Below are 20,892 nucleotides of genomic sequence, written 5' to 3'. Positions count from 1 at the left end.
CTGTTTATGGGGACCTTCAATATGCCGCCGTATTTCACCATTGCATCACATATCATACGCTTATATATGTACGACACGTCCTTCAGGTTCTCTACTGCTACCTGTCGATTCACACTGAAGCCTCGTTCCACAGCCGCTTGTCAGTGACTGAGTAGCAGAAGCTTTTGGACAACGTCCCAGAGAGCTGTAAAGCAGGTGGTGTTAAGACTACTACTGAAGAAATTATAGAGACGGTGTTTAGGCTTTTCAAAACTTAGCAGCAAGTCCTTTTTTCTCCAGCAAGAACTCTTGATACTGGGTCAGGACGATGTCTCGCTTGCTTTCGGCCAGCAGATCTGAATCAATCAATGTACCAAGAACAATCTTCAGACGATTTTCGCACTTATCTGGCCTTAGCAACATAACACGGGGATCCAGTGCAGAAAGCCCCCTGACAAGTGCATATTTTATAGGGCTCTTCTCGATTACCTTTGCAGTAACACTTATGAGGAAGTTTTTGCACTCCATTCTGAAAACAAAAAATGTCTTTGGGACTGCATTTGCAGTGTCTAAGGAACTGGACAACAGCATGGCCGACATCTACTCTTTCAACGGGCAGATGGTTTTTCACATCCCGGAAGTCAATATTCAGGAGGCTTGTAGGGCTTGCTGCTGCCTCTGCTACAACTGCACTCTTTGTGAATTTCGACAGAAGAGGTCTCAACAACGCTTCCAGGTCTTTTGCAAGAAAGAATACCATTGGCTTATCCGACTGGTACTCAACAAGAAATGGCTGAAAAACAAGTGCTATATTTAACGTGAAGTGCAGCTTGGCAAGGAGCGACGGATCTTGCCTGAAGTGTTGCAGATTTTAGAACTAGGTGCACTTTGGAAGTGTGACGGCTTTGCTCTCAGCAGCTTCAATGTACCTCCCTACAGCATTCCCAATTTGGACAGCCCTTTCAAGAACACGTTTTCTACCCACCGGCATGGCACGAAATTTAGTGGGAAAATGTCCTTGCCAGTAACTTCCGTGTAGTCTTCTCGTCGTGCTGGTGAGTTAGATAACTCAAGCTGGAGAGGAATGAGTCTATACCCCAGTTAGACGTCTTTATGCCAGCTTTTAAAGTGTTGTGTACGGTGTGCAACCCGCAGCTGCCAATGTCCAGAAATTTGACCTGGAAACGGGACCCTAGGTGGTTTTGAAATTTCCTGAAAAAACTCCAGTTCACACTGGGCCCGTCCGTCGAAACGTGGATCACGTTACTCAGTGAAAGGCACGAGGACAACGAGTCTACTATTTTTTCCTCCATATTGTCGGCAGTGGAGTGTCCCATGAAAACAGACGTGAAGTACCCAGTGCAGACTTGATGCGAATCATTCCAGCATCTGATATGTATGTCCATCTGCTTCTGTTGCGCACTTGCGTTGAGCGACTCGTCGAACATCACAACGTATTTCTCCGATGACCTTACTTCCTTCTGAAGGCACGAAAGCAGATAAGGGCGGAGGCCATGGCACGCTATGTAAGCGCCACGGTTTTATCGCTTTTAGGATGTAAGCGCTCTTCGTTTCACCAACGGAGAATTTCTTTGCAATCTCGCTATCGGGAAACATCTTTCTGAACAAGTCCGATGCGTCGGCAGTTGAAGAGCACGAGTAGTGACACGTTATGACTTTGTGTCCACAGGATTTGCGCGTTCATTAAGAGTTCGTGCATCTTGCAAGAACCGTCGATGCTACTGGACTGTTTGCCATTCCCCGAGGAGCTTACGCGTGGTGAAGCGCTACTGAACTCCTCAAGCACGGCATACCCACTGTTTGATTCCACGTTCCGAACATGCTTGGTGCTCTTCATGTGCGACTTTAGGGCGGATTCATCCAATGACGTTAAATCGATATCTTTAGCGCAAACTTTGCACTTTGCTCCATTCTCGTTTGCTGTGTCAGGAGCAACCCAGTTGTACTCACTGCACCGTAGGCAACGCTGCTGAAAAGTGCACCTGCCAGGCATGCTCGGTTGCCAAACTATAAGCACGTCAGCAGCAATGCGGCCAGCAACAACCGTCAACAAGGGAGCATCATTTGCACATCACATTACGGCAATAAATGCCAGCGTTCGTGAACAAACCCACCACACATCCGAACGACGATAGAGCGTCACGAAGAAACGCACGTGGAGCAAGTCAATTTCGGTTCCAGCTACTGATGTCCGTTTCGATGGGTCGAGCTGCCGTCGTTCCGAAACTGTTGCTGCGGGCAGTTCGCAAAGGATGCTGCCATTGGAACAAAATGAAGAAGAAAAGAAAGGAAACGCGTTTACTGAGTTTCATATAATTTAAGAGCTCAACAACAGCATAAATTCAAGGGCTTGCAAGGACCATGGTGAATTTCCAGGGTTTTCCCGACCTTGAAAATGGCATTTTCGAATTCCAGTGTTTTCAAGGGTTTCAAGGACCGGTGGGAACCATGCTAAAGCCACTTGAAGCACTCTGACGACATAAATTGAGGGGAGGTGGTCATCGACACACAACACAGCGAGACAAATCCTGCGGTATAGACCCCTTCACTGTTTGCAAACAAACAGAATACGGAATTCTTACGGGGTAGATATCCAGAAGAGCGGCGGTACTTTCTCAGATCCCCCGCCCCTTCCCCCTAAATGTACGACGGTGCCTTAATTAAGCATGTTGGAAGTAGCCCCTTGTTCGTCTCACTCGTTGTTCTTGTGCCCGTTAGCGCTTTTAACTTTATCATGTACAAATCCAGTTGTTGCACGCTGGGGCACCCCTGCGGCACGAAGCCCGCGAAACGGTCCCAGCATTAGAGACATTATAGGACACCCAGGGGTCCCCGGGAGTGTTCGTGGGGTCCGCGACGATAGAATACAGCCTGAAAACCGTTCTCGCGAAAAAGCGTTCTCGCTGGTCACGTTATATGACGATATATGATCCTAAAGACAAAAATATACTGCCTTCTCGTTTCCTGCATGGCAGTGCCTTGTTTGTTTTTCTTTGTCTTTCTAAGGTCTTTATTTATGTCAACAAGAAGCGTACTTAACGGGGGCCCTTGAATGAATTCAGCGGTTTTGGGGGTCCCACACAACGAGAGGTTTGGGAAACGAGAGAACGGACTTGGCGCGCTCCCAATCGGCTCCTATGCCAGCCTGTGACATGGAGATCCTCTGGCATGGACAGTGTTAGATGACTGCGGAGCTATTCCGTTGCGAGCAACCCTGCGAGGGTGAGGTCACGTGCACGTTATCACGTGTAATAACAGAACGGTGAAACGGGCGGGTGGAGATGGAGCGAAGGAAGGAAGGAAGGAAGGAGGGCAGTAAAAGGAGGAAGGACGATGGCTAGTGGACGAAGCGAGACAAGCTCTGCGCATTGTGTTACGTACGTGCAGCCTTCTGGATGCGTGTAGGATTGAGCAGTGCTGTCGGTGTCACACCGTAAATGTTGTGTATCATATCCCATCTGTGAGATCGTCTACGACACTAACAGTCCTTTGCTTCTCCGCGCCACAGATGAAGACGTTACCGCATTACGTGTTGAAGCAGTGATATGAAGAGGTCCTTACGAAAACGAAAGCAATTCGTAGAAGGCTACAAACAGTTAGCTGTCATCTTCAAGCTGCTCTGCGAATCAACGGAAGCCACGCTGACGCAAACCGAAACTACCCGCCATTATTTGCTCCAAGTGACGTAGTGTAAAATACATATTAGGTATTTGTCTGACATATACACATGAGATGTATAGTATGCGAAATTAAGAAAGCAAATTGAATAATTTGATGAATAAAGATGAAGAAGTCAAATTTAGCGGAACGAAATAATCAACGGAAGGCAACGCCTTCCATGCCAAAGGATGGCGAATCTGTTGCGGTAACGCACCCTCACGCAAGCCCGACCCCCTGGTCTCTGCAAACAGGCACAAACCGAAAGACTAACCAGGAGCACATTCAGCTGACGAGCGCTGGCGCATCCTGGCGTCGCGAAAGTGTCTACACAGGGTATAGCAACTTCAAACGTGATCTGGTATCTCGAAATTTGAAGATCACGTTCGTTCAGTGTCAGTTCTCCAAACCACAAGAATAGAAAAAGCAAACGCATTTTGTATTCATCTACATACATATATTGTAATCAGATCTGAAGACACGTGCTTATATGTCGGAATGACAACTATCGACACCATAAGAAAACAATGCCCTATAATATGTTAGAACATTGTTCACATCGAGGAAAATTTGTCGGAATACCTGCATTCCTTGTTTGGCCGAAGCGTGCAGCCTTTCTTGTGTGCGTCATTATGTCGTGGATAGCAACATTGGTCTGTGCACTCGCTAGCGTCCAGCCCGCAGTCGCATTCCTCTTTACCTTCGGTGATGTCATTTCCGCAAATTTCACCGCTGTAATCTACGAATATAGAACCACAGAGCTGTAAATACACAGTTTCGCAGACTCAAAAATATGGGCCGTACCTTGGAAGCAGTTCTCACGATTACTGTCTCCCTTCAGCATAGGAATGAGCACGCCCGACATATTTCCGATGCTGCAGGGTGAGAATTTGTCATTGTGCTCCAAATTTCCTTTTGTGGCGTACGGATACATGATGTAGTTTCCTCCCTTATCTACACCAGGTGCGCACTTGTCACCTGTGTCGTGCTGCAAAATGAACGCTGTTACTTCGCAAGCCTCCCATACCGAGTCAGTGCTATACTCACAGGAGATCCAAAGTTGTGACCGATTTCATGTGATTGGGTTATTTCTGAAACGTATGATGGCACGAACGTGTTGAAATTAATGAAAGTGATAATTCCTGTGTTGAGACCAAGGCTCACGAACTCCTTTGTTTTGGGGTCGAGGGAAGACTTATATTTCTGGCAGACGCCGCCAGTCTGTCCCAAGACATCAACGCCTGCGAAACGAGAGAGTCACAACAATAGAGAATTTTAGTACATCGTACGCTGATGGTTCTGCGCACGCCCAGAACAGAAAGAGTTTCGCTCAGTGCGCAGAATCACCAACGCCATCCAATACGTACGCTATCGCTGTTGCGTACGATATACTAAAACACGGCACCCACAACTACGAAAGGCTACGAATGTACTAACTTGCGGGGCCGAACTTCCTCGCTTTAGCAAGGCCTCCCCGGTCAATTGCAAAACCGTTATGACACTTTACTCGTTCTATTTAAATCGCAACTTTAGTCAGTTAGCCAGACATTTTAGTACCAATGTAATGTACGTGTAACGTTCTCATTTCCAATACGCATTGTTTTTCATCTGTAACTGTGAAGGCCGAAGGGCACGACACTTTCCGGTTTTCTGGCATGTTAAATGGTACCGGCTTCTGCATCCTTTGCATCTACCCTGCGATGAATTGTTGTCTACGGGACGCAGAATCGTGGAAGGCATGGCCCTTTCTGCTGATTAGGAGGGTAATATCTCGTGCCCTCGGACGAGAAGACGGCGTGTGCGTCACCCTCCTATGACACTTGCACGTTGCAGAACAACTCGCGTAACGCAGCTGCTGCGAAGCAGTGTTGCGAACCGCCGGATCGAGGCCGATCCCCAACACCCTGGGCAGAAACGTAGGCAGACACCATCTGTTCGGCCGGGAAAGAGGACACCGCCGGACGCGGTTCCCGGAATCTTCCCGTCGTGGTCCCTCACAAAATGGTCGGTAAAAAATGGACGATGGAAGGCAGGTGGACGAAGGACAAGATGGCTGGGCAGATGTTTTCGCACAGTCGGACATAACAGCTCGTCGCCGCCCCGGGTTGATTCTCGGATGGTCTGCATTGCAATCTTGGAGGCCAGAAGAGATGCATGATGCCCAAGCTTTGCCGTTCATCTGGTTCAGGATGGGGTCGATGCCGGTGGTAGGTGTTTGACAACCTCGTTGAAGAATATAGCTTCCCCATGTCCGGCACGTCCCAACGTTGTGACGAGTGGCTTCACCTCGGCTGGTCCCAGGTAGCCTGAATAGCTCATGACTAGGCCCACCTGTCGTGGCTCCAGATCGTTGGCTTGAGAGGGGTGTGCCTTGGCAACTTCAGAGTTAGGCCAACTGATAGAACCGACGAACCACTTCAACATGACAACACAACAAACGGAACAAAAACCACAACCGCAGTCTACAACATCGTAGCGTCTCCTCCCACTGTCACCTAGCCAGGACCACAGAATATTGCATCAATTCACAAAACTAAGCAAGGTTCCAGAAATTTCGTCACATAGGACAGCACTAAAACACGTGATGCATCACTTCTTTGACACGTCGCCTTCGCCTTCGATAGGCTTCATTTGCCTCTGTCTCTATTTACAAAAAAAAAAAAAAAAACATAACATGAAAGCGCAAGTCAGATTCGGCTTAAACAATCAGCATTGGTGTGAGACTTGCCCCTCTTATACCTAACTTCAACGTCATATTGCTGTAATGCAAGACTCCACCGAAGCAGTCGAGAGCTTTTGCCCGACATTTGGCAAAGCCACGTCAATGGACAATGATCTGTGACGAAGATGAAACTGGCCCCGTACAGGTAACATGAGAGCTTCTGAGATGCCCAAACTAGGCACGCGCACTCCTTTTCTGACGCGCTGTATGCATCCTCTAACCGTGTATTCACACGAGCGTGTTTTCTGACGGCGCAGCGACTGAAGGAGCGAGAGGGATAAATGATAAGGCGCTGAGGCTACTCCCTTTTGGAACGCCTACACAGATAGTGTTCCAATGTGCTGTCGGCTCAGATGCTGGGGAAGCCGGGGATTACGTTCGGGCTGCGGTTTAACGTTGCAGCATTAATTTTATGTGCACGGCTTGCTGAGGAAAGAGTACGGTCTGCAAAATAGCCTTCTACGGGAGCTACGACACGAGGACCCATTTGTCTACCGCAAGGTTTTGAGCATCGATGCGGCCACTTTTAAATACATTCTGCTCCACATAGCAAAGCGCAAAAGCAGAGTATAGAGGCTAATATGCGGGACAGTATACTAGCCAGTGATCGTCTTTCCGTAACCCGTCTGCAACAGGTTCGTTCGAATTATGTGCGCTTAAACATGCCTTTAAATGCATAAAACGTTCGTAAATAAGAGTGAGCGGGAAAGAGTGTAGGAGAGAGTACTGTGAAAGCTGTGCGTCGTCGTTTTTTACCGTGACTCCGTAGCAGTCTGACGGTGTTGAGTGTGGTGTAAAGCAAAGACGGCTGTGGCGTAAAGGTCGCACCTTTCGAACACAGTAAAAACAGCTTCACCGCATAGCAGGTTCTGCGCCAATCATTGCCGTGAATGATAGGGCCTCACTTCTGATTGGAGGACAGAGTGGAGCGTACACCTTTTTGTGTCAATTGTGTGTGTGTCTCTGGTGGTCCCTCTGCTGTACGTTCCGCAAAAGCAAGAAACCTTGTCCTCCTCCTGCAGAAGGGAGGTCTTGCTCAACGGCCCATCTAATACTTTGCTCTCCCCGACGAACTCATGCACCCTCAACGCATCTCCACCCTTCATCCTCTATCCTCCATCTGTCTTGCTTTTTTTTTTTCGGCTAGCTTTGGTAGCTTCCAATTCCTGCGTTTCATTGGCCCCATTGCGTTAGACGATGGACAGGCCATGTTTTTGTGTCTACTACTCATTCCCTGTGAAACGTTCATCGCGTATACCGGTGGCATAGCGAGGCAGAGTTCACACCCACTCAAACAACCCTTATGATCTGTTTCTTTTCTTTTTCTCTTTTTTTGGTGGGGGTACGTTACCGTCCCATACATACATATAAAATTATGGAACAAAACGAAATTCACGAATTGGCACTTTTTGCATATCGCGTTATATAGGAAGCTCCCCTAGTGACTAATTATGAAATAATGTCATGACAAAGCGAGACGTCATCACGTAAGTGTTGCATCTTCAGCACTATAGCTTTGTCCAGGGGTAAAGCACGTTACTCTAAAGCGCTGTGGCAGTTCTCAAACTGTGTGGCCGCGATGAATGGGAAACACGTAAGAATAGTGAAACCGCGGAAAACTGACTCCCTTTATTACAACTGATCGCTGGTGCTTGTCAGAACACGATGTATGCACACAGTGGCCTCCCGTGAATGCGATGCATGACGTGATGATGACCCCGGGGTGCTGCCATGTAGACTTGTGTAATGACAGCCCTAAAATATTATACCATTACATGGTTAATTTATGATGCCAGACAACTATGAATATGCGTGACCCCACAGTGGCCGTCTTGGGGATAAAATTTTGCACTCTTTTGTCTTACCCGGCGTGCGATACTGCTCACACATTTCTCGTTTTTAAACCAAACCGCTAGCGTCCTGAGCCGATACCTTTTGGTTTGGAACGCGAATGCTGCCAACTCGTTATTATTAATTAACAGCAACTGATACAACGACTGCGCCGTGAATATGGGGACCCAAAAAGTGTTTTGATGTACACCGTTGCTTCGACATCCGGGTGTCTCTTTTCCATTTCAAGAGCGATCTTTTCCCACGTGGCATGTTTCCTCGGTACATTTCGGTTTTGCTCATCGGCAAGCTTCCACAAGATCGGATGTTGCTCTACCTGGTGTAATGGATAAAAAATAATAGAGCTTGTAACATTGACAACAGAGGGTGGCTTTCTTTTTCGCTTCGTCCTCCTTCTGCGCGTCAGTCGTCACATTCTGTGCCCCGCGAACAAACTATCCGTGTGCTTCTTTCTGACGGACGGAGCTGCTGAGTGCAGTTATGTTGCACAAGGCTCTTTGATATCTCGCCAAAAATACAATGAAAACGTGCGCGCTTCATAGATTCTGCTGTGCGATAAGCTCCGCCCGCGACCGAATGGTTGGATGATTGCGTGATAATGCTGATACCTCCTTCTCCTCCTTCAGTCGCTGCGCAGTCAGAAAAGGCGCTCGTGTGAGCACACGGTAACTGACAGTTTCCGGCTGGCGTAGAAGATCGGGTGCTCTTGCTTATCGTTGTCCTCTTGGCACAAGATAACGCCCATCCCCCGATTACTAGCATTGCATTGCACGATAAAGGGTTTGGAATAGTCCGGAGACTTCAGGACCGGTGGTTTAGTCCGAGCAGATTTCAATCTCTGAAACGCCTTCTCCTTACCCTCGTCCCAATTCACTCTGTTGGGTGCCAGTTTACGTAGAGCGTAAGTCAGTGTTGTGCCCGGTAGCGAAATACCGATACCCTATTTAAAATTAGTGCGATACTAGCGGCGCTACAAATTTACGAATGTAGCGCGATACCGCTACCGCTACCAAAAAATTGTAGCCCAATTACCCTTCCGCTACTTTCTCGCCAAAGGCCTATGAATATGTGATTCGATACATTCAAAGATATGTGCTCTTGCTGATACTTTATTTCTTGCGATCAATACTTTCTGAAAAAGTCATAACACACTTGCATTCACCTTCAAGAGCAGTTGCCGGTCAAAGTTCCTGTCACTGAGGCTAAGACGTTTCTTGGCGCAAAACAGTCGTTCGGCAGGCGCACTTGACCGAACGGCGGTATTGAGCTTGAGGAACCGTGCACCGTGCAACCGTGCACCCTTGGATAACTCTGCTTTAGCGATGTCAAATTAAAGTTATCTGGCACAAAGAGGTACTGAGTAAGCTCACATTCTGCTGGATCTGCCGTAGAAGTTGACTCCCCAAAAGAAAAGAAATCATCTGCATGGAGCTCGCTCGTGGATTCCACGGCGCGCTCACTTGAGGCGACCGAACACCTTAACATTTCGCTTACGGTCAAGCTGGTTACTTCGTTTCGTTGGTTTTCATCCGTGAGCTACGAGAGCTTGAACCTCGGAATTAAGACAGCAGCGATTTGAAGGCTCTGGTCTGACATGAATCGGTCGAACCTAAAGTGAATACCATGTATCGTTTCCTGTTTCGCATACGAGTCTAGCGTCTAATTTATTTTATTTTCTCCCTCTCCGCTACTCCCTTTCCGCTACTCAAAATTGTAGCGGAAATTTCTTTCCCGCTACAAATAACAGATGTAGCGGAATTACACATCCGCTACTGAAAAAAAGTAGTGGTTAAAGTAGCGCCGCTACGCACAACACTGGCGTCAGTCAGCGGGCTTGCAATTTCGGAATACTGACGAATGTAACTCCTATTGTACAATGTCATCCAAGAAACGCCCGAACTTGTGCTTTGTTCTGAGGCCAGGGAAAATCTGCTATCCCCGCGACTTTCATCTCAGCAAGCGTACGCTTCCCTTGCCCCACACGGTGCCCTAGATACAACACCTCGGCTTGAGCCAGGTGGCACTTGGTGGCTTTCAGTGTCAAACCGGTTCCCTTGAGGCGGAAGAAAATGTCTCTTAAGTGATCTAAGTGCTCTTGCCGCGAGTCTGAGAAGAATTGCTATGTCGTCCAAATAAGGAACGGCATATTTCTTCGCCCCACGCAGTACTTGGTTAATCAGCTTCGAAAAACAGAACGGCGCATTTTTGAGGCCGAAGCTTAGCATTAGAGGCCGGAAAGTACCGAACGGCGTCGTAAACGCGGCGTATCGCTTAGCTCTGTCGGTCATTGGAACCTGCCAGTAACCTCTGACGAGGCCGAGCGTTGAGATGTACCTTGCACGACTGACCTGCTCTACCCCCTCTTCCATATTTTGTATCGGGTATACGTGGTTTTTGGTCACGGGTCCTTTCCCTCCACAATGATCATCGGTGAAGCCGCTTTCTCCCTCTTCAATTACCCGTAATTGAAGCATTCTCTCAACTTCCTTTCTCGTGATTTGCTCCTGACGTGGAGAAATGCGGTAGGGCCGCGACCGAACAGGAATTTCAGAAACCAGCTCGATGTCGTGAGTTATGAGCTCCGTTTTGCCGGGGTTGTCCGAGAACAATCCCCCAAACTCACCTATCAGCTGCCTGATATCGTCCCTCTCTTGTGCAGACAGTACTGCATTTCCCACTACCGTATCGATGGTTTCGTCAAGGGTGGTATTCATCTCGCCAATGTCTCCCCACTCAGGTATGTCAGAGGCCCGCGTGTTGCGGTCGTAATAGGACTTCGCGCGCTGTTGTGCTTCCCGCATGTTGTTCTCTGCGAGATCCCGCGAGTTCTGGAGTCGTTCAAGCAAGTTTAAAACGTACCAGTACCGTTGGGTCACTCCGTTGGTCTTCCCACCCTTTCCCTCAACAAGCGCATTGGGGAACGCAACGCCCGGCCATACACTAACCCGGCTGGGCTGAACCCAGTTGCTTCGTGGGGTACGGAACGCAACGCGAACAACGCACCTGGGAGCCCGATCTCCCAGTCAGTGTTATGTTCATAGGTCAAGGCCCTGAGTACACGATTGAGTACGGAATGCCATTTCTCTACACTGTTGCTCTCAGGATGGTATAGGGAGCTGTGGATCAGGCGGATCCAGCACTTCTCGAGAAACATTGTAGTGAGGGCACTGGTAAAAACAGAGCCGTTGTCGCATTGAATTTCCTTGGGGAACCCAATCCTTGCGAATACCGATAAGAGTCCGTCCACGATTTCAGGTGATGACTTCCTTCAGCGGAATCGCCTCCGGAAATTTGGTCGCTGGACAGATCACAGTCAACACGTACTTGCTGCCAGAGTTGGACACTGGGAGTGGACTAACGACGTCAATGATCAACCGTTGAAACAACTCTGCGTTGATCGGAACGAGGGTCAGAGGCGCTTTACAACGCTCGTTGGGTTTGCCGACCCTCTGACAGGTATCGCATGCCCAAACGTAGTTATCAACATCCTTGAAACAGCTTGCCAATACTATTCCTGCAATAACCGTTGTTGGTTTTGCGGATGCCCAGATGCCCCGCCCAACAGTTATCATGGCAGAGATGAAGAACATCGTTACGCAAGCTCTTCGGTACAACCAATTGGTCATCTACTCTTCCATTTCGATCTGCGTAATGGCGATATAGTACTCTACTCTTCTTGCATATCGTCACGTTCTTGTTCGCGATCCCTTCTCTGTCCCTATCGCGTAAGTTTTATAAGGGTGTCCCTATTTACCCTGATCAGGTCAGTGAGAGCTCCACTCGTCGGCGTTAGGAATTCGCTCACACTCGCGTCTACCTTTTCCTGTTCATCTGCGTTTGAGCCATTTTCCAACTGTGGTGAATTTTCTGTGTGCCCCTTTACGCTCGCATCACTCATTGCTCCCTGTTCTTCAGTTTCTTCGGCGGCTTTCAAGGCCCTTAGCTCACGCGCTTTTGCTCTTGTCAACGCGCAAATAGTTTCTGGCTCCAGTTTCATGCCAGCCTGCTCCATTGCGCGACCCGTTCGGTTAGAGAGGATGTACAGGTATTTCCTAGGTAGCCTATCACTAACAGCGGCTTCGGTGATTAACTCTCCAAAAAGGACCCTTTAGTTTCACCTCAGCAACTGATAGGCACACGGTTTGCTCTTCCATAACTTGACGGATCCACACACACTTACTGAGGTAGTTCTTCGGTGAGACGAAGCATGGATGAATTATGTCTACGCTAGCCCCACAATCCCTGAGTACGGTACACGGGTGGCCGTTTACTTCCAGCTGATGCAAGTAATACCCCATCAGGTCCTCTTCGTTTTCGGTGTCGCTTTCGAAGGCCATCGCGACGCGAGGGTTCCTACACCCTACGGCAATATGCCCTTCGTTGCACCTGTGACATACGACCGGCTGCTTTTTTTTTTTTTTCAAAAGCTTTCACTTTTTGTCTGTCATCGCGACCTTTTCTTTTCTGTTCCCCTTTCGCCTGGTTATTCTTCGGGGTCTCGTTGTTGGGGCTACCTTTGTGTTCCCGTTTTCTCCCGTTTAGGGGAAATAGCTTACTTGGTCTCGTGGGCGCCGTTACCTCCTTTAGGTCTATCCCTCTTAACGAGATATATTCATCTGCAAAATCCGCGGCTGACTGTTGACTACTCCGGATTTATCTCTGACCCAGTTTCGGATGGTTTCAGGTATCTCTTGAAAGAATCGCTCTAATGCAATTACTTCCCACTATTTTATCTGCATCTCCGAAAGCTTCCGCACTTTTTAACCATTCACGCAGGTTTGCCTTGATATCGAACGCACGTTCCGCAAAGCCGCTAACGCTTCTGCCTGTCCCGTCACGGAACCTTAGCCTAAACGCTTCGGCAGAGACGAAAACGTTTCAGGGCAAGCTCTGCTTTACTTTGTCATAGTCTTTTGAATCGTCTGCCGAAAGACGGGCCACACTGTCCGCGGCTTCGCACGGGGTCACCGTCATTAGCCTAGCCGGCCAACTTTCTTTAGCGTACCCTTCCCTTTCGCACGCACGCTCGAAATTGACCAAAAAGAGCCCAATATCCTGGCCAGTCTTAAAGGGCTGCAGCAGCCTCGACATATCTAAGTTCTCTGCTCTGGAAACCGGTTGACGGTTTTCTGAGATTCGGCACCTGCTTACGGAGCTCGAGTTCCAGCTTCATTTTCTCTAGCTCGAACGCTAGAGACTCTCATCTGTTCTAACTTTACCTTCTCTAATTCGAGAGACTGAGATTCGTGCTTTTGTTTTTGCACTTGTTCCTGCTTTGTCTTTTCTAGGGCTGTGAGGGTTTCATTAATCTCACCCTCCTAAAGCTGAGCATCAAGAATTGCCTCAATAACTTGCGCCTTCTTTGCCGTGCTGCCTACCGGTATCCCAAACTCCTTGCGCACATGCAGCAAATCTGCTCTAAGGACGCGTGACAAATCCATGATGCAGTTCCCTCGCGTGTCGTTACTGTTCTCACACACTTCTGATATACAACGTAAATACCCAATTAGTACTATCAGAGGGACCCCTGGATAGAATTGATATCCCATAAATCTACTCCTGGCCAAATGACAATAAAGCGAAACCGCTTACCAGCTGCATCCCTAAGTCGTGGATCCCATTCCGCCGCTGGTCACCAGTTGTTGCGAACCGCCGGATTGGTAGCGAGGCCGATCCCCAACACCCTGGGCAGGAACGTAGGCAGACACGAGGAGCACAATGAAACAAAGTGTGTTCTCGGGAAAGTACAAAAGGGAATCTGTTTTAGCGGGTCAGTGTCTCCGCTTAATTAGCCGATGCTCCGTGGGAAAGAGGACACCGCCGGACGCGGTTCCCGGAATCTTCCCGTCGTGGTCCCTCACAAAATGGGCTGCTGCTTGGTCGGTAAAAAATGGCCGACAGAAGGCAGGCGGACGAGTGGACGAAGGACAAGATGGCTGGGCAGATGTTTTCGCATAGCCGGACATAATTGCAGGCAGAAATCTATGTCTTCAACCTAACCGAAACGTGTAATGCATTTGTGCTCTTCGCAAGCGCGAGAACTAGCATTCAACGGACCTGCGGAAACGCACCAGGAACAAAAGGATCGCGGTAGTGAACGCACGCTACCCACAGCGGATACATACTTTCGACGCGCTATAGCGGACTTGCCGCAGGCATTATTACAGCAACAGGTAACATGACTCGTACTCGATGGGACAACCCACTCCTGCCGCCGCCGGACCCTCTTCGAAGGCTGTCAAAATGTAAGACACCCGGATCCAGTGTATGGGTGCTGCCGCCACTGCTCGGACTTGGAGTGATGCATGCCAGATAGGGAGCAACTTACTAGGGCTTTGTGATATCCAAGCCAAGCCAAGAACTCCGTCTGCGAAGTCTCGGTATGTCCACGCATAAGACAAGCAGAATTCGTCATGGTTCTTCGATGACTGAATGTTCAAAAAATCTGTGACTTCCATGGGACCGGCGCAAAATGGGTTGGTCGCTGCGTTTGGTCCTATACAGTTTGAGCTGTCGTTTATCTGCAATTAAGAAGGTTGAGAGAGTATTCACCAATATTACGTATCGGCTTACATAAATTTTTAGCACGGCGAAGTTGACATCCTCGATACCGTTGAAGTCTGTGGCCCTATAAATTTTATTTACTCGCACGATGTGAGAGGCAATCGCAGCTGATAGCCTGGCTCTGATCTGCTTCTTGTCACCGCCAGCCTCCGAGTACTTTTGAAAAAGTAAGTGGTCGACGTTAACCTCGAGAGTGCACACTCGCCTAGAAGCCGAGGATCCTCTCCCAGTAACGTTGCCGCGTTCTTGATCGCTGTATTCGTCGTTATTCCTCGGAGTCTTGTCGTTCCGTTTTTCTTCCTCAGAGGAGGCAAGATCACTAGCATGAAGCCTGCGACCGATCCATGTGTGCGAATGTTTGGCCTTGTGATGACCCTTTGTGGACTGCAGAAATTAGTGAGGAAAAACTTGGTAACTGAAATGGAATCTTATGGAAATGGAAGCTTATTGCATCCAGATGTTAGTCGTCAGTTGCGCTCTCTTGATCCTTTAGGCATATAGTTGTCTCATTGGTATTTTCTTGGTAAGAAAGGTACTGGTAAGGTCCGCAGTGCCCAAAACTTCTAGCGAAACAAAGAATGCGAATGCTTCAGAAATTATCTCTAAATATCTCTAAATATTGGGGTTGAGACAAGGGAACGAACTAACAAACTTATACAGCACAAGGCTAGTAAGAGCAGATGTGAGAGCAGATGACAGCGGATCGAGCCAGTAAACTGCTTACGCTGTTTATGAAAATTCGTGTACATTACTTCAACACGACGCTCTATATGGACATACCAGATATACAGGTCTCTGTAGGTCACCTGCGGGAGACTGCTACTGTGTGATTTCAAGCAGAGTCAGGCGGGGTGGTTCGGTCGACCTCATTTGTTTTATCTAGTACATATTTCGGGCACTACGCTTCCTCGCAATTTTCAGGCTTCGTATACTCGTAACCATTATGGCCATGCAGTTACTTTTTCCACGCATATTGTCTATGTGCTGCTGTACTTTTCGCTCTATCTTTGAGGTTCCAGAATTTGCAGGTGTCCAGATACAAAGAGAAATCGCGCTTTTCAGGCGCATATCTGCTTTTCTGCAAATACTAGAAGGATAACATCGTTCTATTGGTCTTGAAACGCTCTTTCCATTTATATAGATTGTTGAAAAATTGCGGACCTGCTTCCTGACACGTGTTTAGCGAGGGGTGGCTAGGCAAAAACGCGCAACTTCTGTAGCGCATTTTGCATACGCGCCCCATCAGTAGCCCCATCACAGCAACATGTATGGCGCGGTCGAAGCCAGCCAGTTTTATGGCGCAGTTATTTTACGAAGGCGCGAAGGCACACATGGCGCGAACTAAGAAGCTGCGCATTTCCTGCAGAGCGGCTGAGACCATGTGTCGTAAACATAGGCACCGAGTGCGGGAGGGGGGGGGGGGGCTTGCCCCCCGGAACATGAACTAGGGTGGGGGGGTGCGCCGCCTCCCCCGGGAAGTCCCGCTAAGAGACTGACACCAACCTTTCGGGCTCGGCGCGCCCGGGTCAAAATAGCGAAGAGGCACCAACCCCAAAAATGCATCTTGCAATTTGTAAAATATGTATCCGCCCACCATACTCATTATCACAGTAGGTGAGGCGAAGAAACACAGAGGATGACACAACGCAGCCTGAATTTCGCCCAAGGCAATCAGATCAATGAAACGAAGCAGTCGAAAAGGTACCAGCAGCTACCAGTGAAGTGTAACGGTAGGATCTTCGGAACGCATATCCGTTGGGAGCGGGTTCAACTCCCGCTGCTCCATTTCATTGACCATATTCATTGACCATATTCATTATATTGCGCGCATTTCGGGTGAAACACCGAGGATTCAATGCATTTTGTTCCTTTTGCACTAGTTTTCAAAAGCGTAATGCTCTCAGTTGTGCACATGTTCACTGTTTACGTTCTGTTTTTTCTCTCTTTTTTCGTTTTGTTTTTCCTGTTCTTGCTTCCTCTTATTTCTATACCAGTTCTGCATATATATGCAAAAGGCAACATCTTTGCCTTTTTTGTCTTCCCCCTTTCACTTTTCTTTGGGAATAACAAGCCGACATCCATCTGGCTTACCTTTCCTTTCTTTTCTTTCTTATTGGAGAAGGATTGACAGAAGTGGGGAAAGCGACTCTTTCCGTCGCTCTTATTGTCTTCATGCCACCTTCGTCTAGGTAATACACATTCCATTCTTGCTGTGCGTGAGAACACAAAAACCTCGGTGCCCCTTTGTAAGGGCGTACAATGAACAGAGCTTATAGCGCAGACCGTGTGTTCTGTGCGGACTAACGTGGTAAGCACTGCAGTGGTAAGAACTACGAAGCAAAAGCTAGTGAAGTGGGTGTTACTGCAACGGGAAACTGGAAGAGCGGACGCGATGATGTCGGTGGCGTAGTTAAGCGCAATGCCACACTGTAATATAGGAAAATATAATTAAAAATGCGAAGCTGTCCAATATTCAAATGCTTCGTCTGTCAGGCATCGCAAACTATCGTACAATTAAAAAACGGGAATGGGAATACATCCTGCGCGTTCCTGGAATACAGTCCTCACATGTGTGGGAAAAGCAAGATGAACAGGTAATTGCGTTCGTGAAGTATACACGGCAAAAGCTCCGACGACTGGATGGAGTAAAGTATAACCTTCCAATGTTAGACTTTCTTTTCTGTTTCTCATCAATTAAGGATCGTACGTGTTTGTGTTTTGCGCGTATGCCCAACATTCATGCCGACCTACAGAACGTAACCCCTGTCTTTGCAGATTGATATTTGAACTCTTTTTCGTAATAAACGTTATAAACCAGAACTTGAGTATTTCAAATGTATTATCAAGCCACGAAGGGACGAAACTCCGCTGCGCCCGTCGAGAAGCAGCCACGGCAGATATGCGTAAGAAAGCCCGAAAATGAACTTCAGACATTGCTGAAGTGATTTTTTTTTTCACTGCGCTATGCGAGCTTGTCATGAACAACACGTGTGAGGAATATGAACCACGTCGCGAGCGGGCGAATATGGAAAATACGCAACCAACGTTGCGCATTTTTGTCTTACCACCCCACGCTAAACGGCGTTAGGAAGTATGTCCGAGATTTTCCAACAATCTCTTTTATAGGAATGGAAAGAGTGTTTAAAGAAATGCAGAGAAGCAGTTACGCGGCGAAAAGTTTCTGCAAATGAGGCGACTTTGCGACTTTTTATCTGGACGCGTGCAGAACCTAGGTGAAAGATAGAGCAAACAATACTGCAGCCCGGCAACAAGTGTGAAAAACCTTGATAGTTACGAAGATACAAGGCCTGAAAATTGCGAGGAAGCGCAATGCTTGGAATGGTCAGTCTTGAAGATTATTTCTTGAAAAACAACTATTTAAGAAATTTTCAACTGTTTCCTCCGTCAATGTACTTCATGAGCACTAAATATATTGGAATGAAAAAAATCTGAGAGGTCTACCGGACCACCCCACCTGACTGCTTGAGATCACCCTACTGTATGTGGTTGGGCCTGGTCCTATGGTTCCTTCGGCAACTCATTCCAATAATTAGTAAGTTGGATGCCTGTGCAAAAACAAAAGAAAGAGAGGAGAACAAACAAACATTAGGCATTAAATACGATAATAGGATTAGGCAAAACCACATACGATGGAACAAAAGGAGCACCATACCATGTAGACTATGTGGACTGCAGGTTCCTCCACGAGCTTGTGGGATCAGGACGCGCATTCGCTATGTGGGACCCGCAAAGTGCTGCTCAGTTAGTTTTATATGCACATTGTCCCTTCATGGGATAGCAGGTCGCTGTACGATCAAGTGCACACGTGGAAGCCCATTTTGCGTCGTCGGCAATGCTTTTCGAGGCCCATTTGCAATGCAACTCCTGCTACGAGCCAATAAAGCCTACACATAAATTCGCTAAAGAAAACCGGTAATAACTTCGAAGACTGCCAGATACCCGTATTTTAATGCATATATATATTTACTACTCTTTCTAATCGCTTTTGTTTCCAAGTATTTGTATATATTTAGTGTTGCTTTAAACACGTTTTCGTGGTACCTCGGACATGTCTCCTTCGAAAGTAGTGATTCCAGTCTGTGCGAAATTCAAACTGGCTCGTTAGAGCGGACTGGGCATGGACAAGAGAAAAAAATTCAGTGAAACGGTGGTTTCGTTTCTCGTCGCGTGTGTCTCACTAGAGCGTATGTCAGCCAGTGCAAACTTACTACACGAGGACTTGGTTCCATGCTCCTGTATACGTCCTCCATCCACTTTTTAGTTTTGGAGTTCAACCCACACCAGCTTCCAGTTCTTGTTCTGGTAGCATGAGGAAGCTCGACGTCCCTCGTGTCGTACATGATGGAGTGGAATGGTGTCGGATGTTGGAAATACTTTCTGGCGGATTCCAGGTAATATGTGCCATTGGTGGTTTCAATCCCACCTTCGAATTCGCCGTCATGGAGAGCGCCGTAGACGTGACTATTGTCGTCCCCTGCACACAATTAGGCAACAAAAACAAATGTCGTGTATCGATCAGTAAGATGGCATCGCTTGCATCGAAGACTCACCGACGACGTGGCCCGTGTATATGTGGTCCAGCTCAGGCTCAATGACACCGTGCTGGGTCGTCTCAACGACGATGTCTTTGTGGAACATTGACGTGTCCGGCTTCAGGCGAAGGTGAAAATCTCTGCACGTTCCAAAGTTTCCCGGGGGTTTCGTGCATTTCAACGTCCTCACACTATTTTACTGGACAACTAGCGAAGACAGGCTTACCTGTTATGGCTACGGAGCTGAACAGCAACAGTGTCATCTGATATGGAACGCTTCCTGCGTAAGTGGCTCATGTGCACGTCGGCTGTGTCGTAGGACACCGGCTCAAAATGACGTACAAATATGTTTAACCTTCCGCCTGAAACTGATGAATTCAAGTTCGTTCTGTCCGTTGTTGTTCACATTTCAAACTAACGTACCTTGGTGTGGAGGGAGAACAGAGAGAATGGCAAGAAATAGAAATTGTGTTCCAGACATCATTGAGGGCAAGGAAAGAGCCACAGATTCTCGAAGGAGCTGTCAAACGTTTTGTGATCACCTGTGGACAAAGCCGGATGAAAGAAGGCACGAGCTAAAGAGCACGAGGTCACAGAAGCACAAGCGATTGGAAGATGTTTCTTCTTCTACTTTTTGACGACTGTCACAACCTTACACGATGTCGTAACCTCGGTGTCCGCTGTGCTCTCTGTGGGTTTTTCCTATGTTTTCTTCAGACGCTTTCAGACATATGTCGACACAGTTCCCTCAGAAGTCGGCCCAGGACGCACATTCCCACACGGAGTCAGTCGTAACGTTGCTCACTTCTATGACGCCAACAACGGCGAGCCCTTTCATCGCCACCACCTTGCACAGGGGCGCGCTTCATAGATAGGGGCCCGTTTACGTAAAAGCTGAGTACGAGTCTGACTCAAGCTCAATAGCATTCGCAGTGCATTAAGCACGCCCTCGCTGCTCGTACAGGAAGCACTACCGAAGCCGTTGAGATTGAGTCTGAAACTCGAACTCCCCTTTTATGGAAACCGGCCAAGATCGTAGATTTCAAAATACAACATTGAAAAATATATAGGGCACATAATACACGTTCAGTGCGCTAAAAGGGTTGAGACACTACGCCCCAAGTTATCCCTGACAAGTATGAGAGTGTCATTGGCCTTGATGTGTGAACCTGGTCGTGGAGTGCTGTGAAGTTTTACAGCAAGGTTTTTTTTTTCGTGTTAGCGCCGCGAAGCAACGGTGGCTATGAGCGGCGTACAGACGTGGACAGATGGAGAGGGGACAGCAGGAAGGAGTGGGGAACAGAGGGGTTAGTATGCGTCCTGGGACTACTTCAAGGGGAACTGTGCCAACATTCGTCTGGAAAGTCCTCGGAAAACCCAGGGAAAACCTCAGACAGCACAGCCGGTGACAGGACTCGAAACCGTGCCACCTCCCAGTCTCGGCGTGGAAAGCGGCCACCCTAACCACTATGCCACGGGAGCTGGTGCGCACCAGGGTTGGTAATATAGACGGGCAGAAAATTAGCATCGGGAATACAAAAACTT

The 20,892-nt window shown here is 48.1% G+C and overlaps 1 protein-coding gene across 2 annotated transcripts in view; it reads right to left on the bottom strand.

Annotated features, from left to right (window-relative positions):
- The window catches only part of LOC135385620 (disintegrin and metalloproteinase domain-containing protein 10-like), a 30,155-nt gene extending 10,203 nt beyond the window's left edge, over nt 1–19,952 (bottom strand). The window contains exons 1-9 of one of the 2 annotated variants that reach the window (XM_064615060.1): nt 19,771–19,952; nt 19,574–19,715; nt 19,366–19,487; nt 19,024–19,289; nt 14,804–15,178; nt 14,559–14,751; nt 4,705–4,898; nt 4,462–4,645; nt 4,240–4,396 (exon numbers count right to left, since the gene is read on the bottom strand). In XM_064615060.1, the coding sequence (XP_064471130.1) occupies nt 4,240–4,396; nt 4,462–4,645; nt 4,705–4,898; nt 14,559–14,751; nt 14,804–15,178; nt 19,024–19,289; nt 19,366–19,487; nt 19,574–19,715; nt 19,771–19,831 (1,694 nt within the window). In that variant the 5' untranslated portion in view covers nt 19,832–19,952. The remainder of the gene's footprint in view (nt 1–4,239; nt 4,397–4,461; nt 4,646–4,704; nt 4,899–14,558; nt 14,752–14,803; nt 15,179–19,023; nt 19,290–19,365; nt 19,488–19,573; nt 19,716–19,770) is intronic. The other variant, XM_064615061.1, reaches the window with a different exon arrangement.
- Nucleotides 19,953–20,892: the final 940 nt, after the last annotated feature.

The sequence above is a fragment of the Ornithodoros turicata genome, chromosome 2 (assembly GCF_037126465.1).
Source record: "Ornithodoros turicata isolate Travis chromosome 2, ASM3712646v1, whole genome shotgun sequence".
In the NCBI taxonomy this organism is placed as follows: domain Eukaryota; kingdom Metazoa; phylum Arthropoda; class Arachnida; order Ixodida; family Argasidae; genus Ornithodoros; species Ornithodoros turicata.
This window is presented reverse-complemented; position numbering and strand designations above follow the sequence as displayed.